The sequence below is a fragment of the Hypanus sabinus genome, chromosome 2, assembly GCF_030144855.1.
Source record: "Hypanus sabinus isolate sHypSab1 chromosome 2, sHypSab1.hap1, whole genome shotgun sequence".
In the NCBI taxonomy this organism is placed as follows: Eukaryota; Metazoa; Chordata; class Chondrichthyes; order Myliobatiformes; family Dasyatidae; genus Hypanus; species Hypanus sabinus.
The window spans coordinates 125,423,848-125,430,547 of NC_082707.1; the positions used below are offsets into that span (position 1 = coordinate 125,423,848).

The 6,700-nt window shown below is 43.5% G+C and overlaps 1 protein-coding gene across 3 annotated transcripts in view; it reads right to left on the minus strand.

The window, feature by feature from the left end:
- Window positions 1-5,657, minus strand: part of rgs6 (regulator of G protein signaling 6) — a 568,741-nt gene extending 563,084 nt beyond the window's left edge. For 2 of the 3 annotated variants that reach the window (XM_059954266.1, XM_059954262.1), the window contains exons 1-2: window positions 5,175-5,381; window positions 4,984-5,088 (exon numbers count right to left, since the gene is read on the minus strand). In XM_059954266.1, coding sequence (XP_059810249.1) covers window positions 4,984-5,088; window positions 5,175-5,270 — 201 coding nt within the window. In that variant the 5' untranslated portion in view covers window positions 5,271-5,381. Of the gene's footprint in view, window positions 1-4,983; window positions 5,089-5,174; window positions 5,382-5,524 lie in introns of those variants that run through there. The other variant, XM_059954274.1, reaches the window with a different exon arrangement.
- Between the last annotated feature and the right edge of the window lie 1,043 nt (window positions 5,658-6,700).

Genomic DNA, 6,700 nt, shown 5'->3' on the forward strand with positions numbered 1-6,700 from the left:
ATCAGAGGCGCTGTGGCACGGCATCCATGCTGGATTCGGGACAGGCCCCTCCTGTCAGTGCTTCCCCCCGCCATGTTCATTTGGTGGGGAAGAGGGTGGACTGCATAGGTTCATCTGCAGACGGCTGAGGGTTTGTTCTTGATGACAATCAATTGCTGACTGGCAACTCCTGCAATGCTGCTGGCTCCATCCATCTGCAAGACATGTCACTCAGAGAATTGGGCTACATATATTTTTTTTAAATGTGACTGTATGTTTGCTGCTATCGTATATGTGCCTGGTGTTGTATATGACTGTTGGTGCTCTGTTTTGCACCTTGGCCCTGGAGGAACACTGTTTAGTTTGGCTGTATTAATAGGCAATCATGTATAGTTGAATGATAATTGAATTTGAACATCTGACATCTCCCCTCAACTTTCTTCCACTCACCTTAAAAGGATCTCCTCTGGTGTTAACCTTTCCTGCCCTGGGGACAGAAAAAAAAACACTGGCTGTCCACTCTGTCTATACCTTTTATACCTCATACTGTACACCTCTTTCAAACAAAAATCTCTATCAAAATATCCCTCATCCTTCTTTGCTTCAACGAGAAAATCCCCAACTTACTCAACCTTTCCTCATAAAACAATGAGTTGGCAGTTTAGTTGGCCATTGTAAATTGTTCCAACTGTGCAGGTGAGTAGGAGAGTCTGGCAGAGCTGATGGGAATGTGGAGACAATAAAATGATTTAGGATTAGTGTAATGGGGTGCTTAATGGTTGGCACAGATTCAGTGGGCCAAAGGATCTTCTTCCAGGTGTTGTATGATTCTAACATTTATGACTAGAAAAGAGGAATAAGAAGTATCAAGATCTACGCATGTCCAGGAGCCATTTGAAGTAGGCTATTGGAATGATGTCCTTTAAAGTTACTTAGCAAGAAATGCAGGCATCATCGTGACTCCAACACCTTCAGGACAAAAATCACCGGAAATTTTGCAAAATAAATTTGCATGGAATCAGCATCCACAACCTCACTGCTCCCAGCAAAATTAACTTCTAGGGGTGATAGAAAAATTGTCTCATCAAGAATGGCATAATTCAGGAACTGGTGTTGAACAATACCTGTAGCAGTGAAATATCCTGCTCCTATTACCTTCCACATTCTAAACATTGGATAATCCCCTAGTGTTACTGCCAGCCATTTGAAAAGAATAGTTCACATTAGACCATTACTGCAAAATTAGCATCTATTATCTATATTACTCTCAAATTTAACGAGTAATTTCAACTCCATGGTGACAAAAGGCAAAAAGAAATGAATTGCTTAATGAATATTTCAATGATTTAAGGATACAGCTTACAGGTTCTAAATTACTCAAATGCAGAAATACCTGCGTCAAAAAAGAAGAATGCTGAAATGTTTTGCACATACAGTGGATTCCAGTAAATTGGGCCATTGGTTAATCAGGGAAGCCGCTTATTTGGGACAACTCTGGAAGAACAAAAGCTAATTGATAAAATTGCCAGGATTCCCTTCATTTACTAAGGACACTATGCTGCTTAATTGGGACAGGATTCTGTTGCTGAACAGTTTCTAAATGGTATCAGTTGCACACACTTGTGTGGCCATTAGATGCTATACCATGATTAGAATGACCCATTTTTAAATTGCATCAGTTGTGGGTGCTTGTGTTCAAAAAGAAGTGATTTCTGTCACCGAATCTTGGCAAAAAATAAGTCACAAGACAATTTTGAATTGTTTTGCTCACTGGAGTACAGTTTCAAACATTCAGTCTTGAAGATGCCAGAAACAGCCAGGAGTGAAAATGAAACAATTTCACTACTTCAATAAATTAGGAACTATGAAACATTTGAAGGTATCAACAATCAACTTGAATTTGGAGGATGCAATCATCCTCCGTTGTATGAAGACAGTCCATTATCTGCACCAGTGTTTGTGCTGATTTTGTTCACTACATACACTGGATGAATCCTTCCATCAATAACTATTGGAACTAAGTGGTTAAGGCATTGGTCTAGTGGTCTGAAGGTCGTTAGTTCGAGCTTCAGCTAAGGCAGCATGTTGTGTCCTTGAGCAAGACACTTAACCACACATTGCTCTGTGACAACACCGGTGCCAAGCTGTATCGGCCCTTGCCCTTCCCTTGGACAACATCAGTGGCGTGGAGAGGGGAGACTTGCAGCATGGGCAACTGCCGGTCTCCCATACAACCCTGCCCAGGCCTGCGCACTGGAAACTTTCCAAGGCACAAATCCATGGTCTCTGGAGACTAATGGATGCCTATTATTACACAGTATTATATACTGTTACTAGTTTTGGTTCCTTAAGGTTGCTAGAGCTGGAGGTGGTAGTGGGACAAGCTCCCACCAACTATTAAGTGCTCCCAAAGGCATGCACTTCAAATAGCCTCTGACAACCAAGTCCAGCTCCTGGCCTTTATGTGGCTTAGCTACTAAGCCTGGCAGAACCGTTGCTACCGACAGGAGAAGGGCCAAAGGCAGATTAATGGCCTTAAAAACCAGCCATGGTTGGCAGCTCATTGAGGGAAAGGGAAACTCTGATTTCAGACTTCCTTTGCCTTGTGGCTATACCTACTCATGGGAAGGCTTCAAGAGTAAACCCCAAGGGAAATATCCGGAGCTGGAGTCGCTAAGGCAGGCATACATTGAGTTCAATGCTGACTGGCAACTGCTGCGACGCTGCTGGTACCAAACTAATTAGTCTCGCTGTTCCTTCGGGTTTTTCAAATGCATGGAGAGGGAGAGCTTGCTACATGGGCAACAGCTCACTCTTCATATCGTACTGCCCTGGCTTGTGTGTCTAGACAGCTAGGAGGAAATATCCATGGTCAACACTGACTGACGGAGGCCTCAGGTGGTGTTCTGATTTGTTATGTATTTCATTTAAATACATAATTTGTTACTCAGTTAAATAGTAGTATGTCTTATTTTGTTTTATACCTTGTTAATTGTTCCATGGCACTTTGGTTCATTAAGGCAACTGATTAAATGGGGCAAAATGTACAGGTCCCAATTAACCAGAATCCAATGTATTTTCTTCTAGAGAAAGGAGAGCCAAGTTTTAGTCCATGGGACTACAAGACATAGAAGCAGCATTCGCCCATTTGGCCCATTGAGTTTGCTCCACTATTCCATCATGGCTGTCCTATTATCCTACTTACTTATACATCTGAAGAACTCAGGTGCTTTTCTACATTAAAGGGCACTATAGAAATGCAGCTGGTTTTGGCAAACCTGACAAGGATAACATTGAAGTAATTAAATGAATGAAGTGAGAAATAAATGTTCAGAAAGAAAACTGGATGCAGCATCACCAGATGTTGCATTAGGAAGTACATGCTCAGCCACCCTTCCATATGATAAAAGCATTATTCCACCACTCAAAAAAAGCAGTAAAGAGCTGACAGCCATTAGCAGGCATTTTCTGCCATTAACGATTTTACAGAAACTGCCAAACACACTCCACCCGAGCAGCTTCACTTTCCTCATTTGACCACAAACTAGCAAGTCCAGCGGCCAACTTGCATGGTTCCTACAAATGGCTACACCGTAACAGGCATTGCTAGAATTACATGATAATTGAGTGTTACAAGTTCTGACACTGGGAACATGAGGCAGTGTCTCATCCAAAAGACAACTGCACTTTTGCACAGCTGTCAACTTTTACCATCATCAATACCACTGAAGCTGCTACTCACGAACAGCCAAGCATTGATTGCTTTGCTAGGAAGTGTCAATGTTCATTAAAGATCTAACCATTGCCAGTGGATCTGTTAATCTGTTATTTGTAATTAGATTCCACAGAAGGCTTCGTTAAGAAATTCACAATTCTCAGCTACAGTAACCCAATCTCTGAACATCTTAATTTAAATTAATATAGATCAATAGATTTTACATGTACAAAGGTCTCTGAAGAGTTCAACGATCTTTGAACATGAATCTCTTCTTTCCCCTCAACTTCTACAGAATCAGATTTTTAAAATTGCATTAAGATTGTAAATTTTATAAATTGGTCACCTGTGTAATATCCCACGGGACAAGTGCATTTCTGGTTAACCAGAATCCTCCAAAGAGCTTTCCCTCTGTCGGATGTGCAGTATCATGCGCCTGCTCTCTCCCTCATGGTGTGCTTTGGCCGCCAGCACCAGACATCAACTAGAGGCGTCTAAAGCGGTCTTTTAAATTTTACTCTCTTCCAGCCTCTGGCCCCAACCAAGAAGATTGTTTCAAAGGTAAGGCACGTTTATCCATGTCAAACAAGCAACAACTTTAACAACCCCCCCCCCCTCATATTAGGAACCAGGCAGAAAACAATTATTTTATTGAAAAAGTGTCACCAAGCAGAGAAACCAAACTAAACACGGTGATTTTAAGTGTTAACCACACTGAAATTTCTCCGAAGCCAAGGACTGATGTTGAGATAGTGAATCGTACGCCTCGTGAGCCGTGCTCTGGCAGGTGAATAGCGTTTAGACTTTCTCCAGGTAAACAACTTGACCTTTTTTCCTGGGAGAACAAACACTCTAATTGTTTGACGACCAATACAATATATATTTGAATTTGCACAGCGACCTATCTACCACGTTGTACCGTTTCCGAGTGGGTAAACACCTCCCTACTTCCCCGCCCTTTCCGCTTGCGGAAACGGGAAGGCGTGTTATTTTTTCAGTGCGGCCCGGTGGGCGAGAATACCGGGAGAACTTACCGCTCTCCTAACAGTACAGGTAAGACTGTTTCAAGTCCACGAAGATAACTCAGCGCAACGCCAAATACTAGGGCTACGTTAAGATTTGTGGAGTATGCCGTGCAAAACAGAAGTTTCTCTCAAACCCCAGCAGCGTAAGGCGCTAATTATCATCTTAGACGTTTCACAGAAATCAACTTCTGCACATTAAAATAAACATCCCGTCAGTAAGGAAGAAACAAAAATCCCGAAGAGCGAGGAAGCCAGTGTACCTACCTTTCGGTACACCAGCATATTGGGGGAAGTTTCCTCGGACTCACTACCCCGGGGAACAATTTGCTCAGAGGAGCCTTGAGCCATCCCGGGACCGTTAGCCGAACTCTACAAACAGGAATAAAGAGAATGGGTGACACTGTCCACACAGGCATACACAACCAATCCGTTGAATTACTGATAGTCCGCTTCACCTCAACGCGGATGACCGATGTACCCAAGGCGGACCGTGCCCACTCTGACTGACGCCCAGTCTTATTGTCGCCTGCTTTGTACATACATCCCACCATCGAGCTGCCCCCGAACTCCAACCTAGCGCACGCTGACTGCAAACTATTTTTAACTCTTCGCAAGGAATGGTGGTGAAGAAAAGAACAATAATTATCTCCCAAACCAAAAATAAAACATCCAATCATTATCCATAAATAGCGACCCTTATGCAAATTATGTCATGATGCTCGGAAAAGTAACAAATAATAAGCATTTTATAATAAATAAAATGCATGCGCGCACACTTCTCTACATCGCTTGGCCTATATCGTACCTTAGCAAACGAGATGTGACTTTTCCTTCCCCTTCTACAGCGCCGACAGCAGGAGAATCAGGCAGTGGTGAGCATGTTGACTGACAGTGAGTGAGTGGGATGAGATGGGTTGTCTACGTGTGTTCGGTTCTTCAGGAGAGCGGGGACTGGTTGCAGGTGAGTCAGTGCTGGGAGTGAGGAGGAGGATCTATCGACTGCGCGCACCGCCTCCACTCACTCACTCTCTCACTCCTTCACCCGAGCTGCGACTGCAGCAGCGCCCACTGACGCTGCCGGCTCCCCTGGTACTCCGCAGCGCACGCTTTTTTTAAAAACAAGGTAGCTACAGATCCCCCCCCCCCCCAAATTGCGCCGAAGTACTAATTTCTCCTGTCACCGCTGTTCATTGCGACCATGTCACCCCCCCCCCCCCATAGCCGCGCTCTCTACAAATAAAATGTGAAACGCGCTTGGGGATGTCATTTCTTCCCTCACGGCTGCGGACAAACTTACAACACATGGTATGGCGTGTCAGATCAGGGTGAATGCGTATGATTTTGCACTTCCGATTGCTAGGAGGCTGGCAGCTATTTCAGCACCCGAAGACAGCGGAAATTTCGGCGCCCACATGCCAGGGGATTCCCTTTCTCAGGAGTAAAATTGTTGGAAGAGTAATTATACGTTTTCTGGTGTAAAACCAGGCAGATAATTGTTACGAAAAACCATTGCGCATGGTGGCAGGCTATCAGGGAAAAAAATTGGTTGTTCCAGTTGCTTTAATATACTGCTACGTTTAGTTCACTCTTTGCTATCGTAGTACGTCTCCTTTCTAGACTTTGGTCTGACAATGAATCACTGACGATTGCTAGCAGCAACTCTTGGGTCGATACCGAAGCGCATCGGCCTCTGTTCCTTTAGAACTAACATTTGACGTTCATCGTAACTCAATGGGATACGGACTATTTAGACTTTCAGTGAAATTTGCACACTGCAGTTCTGGTTAGCATGGACTAATGCTGGGACATCTACTTGTGAATATGATTTATGTACAGTATAATAGAAGTCAGTAAGAATTCAAATATTATGGTATGGAATTTTGCACTGAAAAGTGCAGGTGCAAGACATTTGCAAATATTAAGGCTCAACGACCATTCTTGTTATCCCAGGTATACAGATGACTGTGGTCAGCTGTAGTCA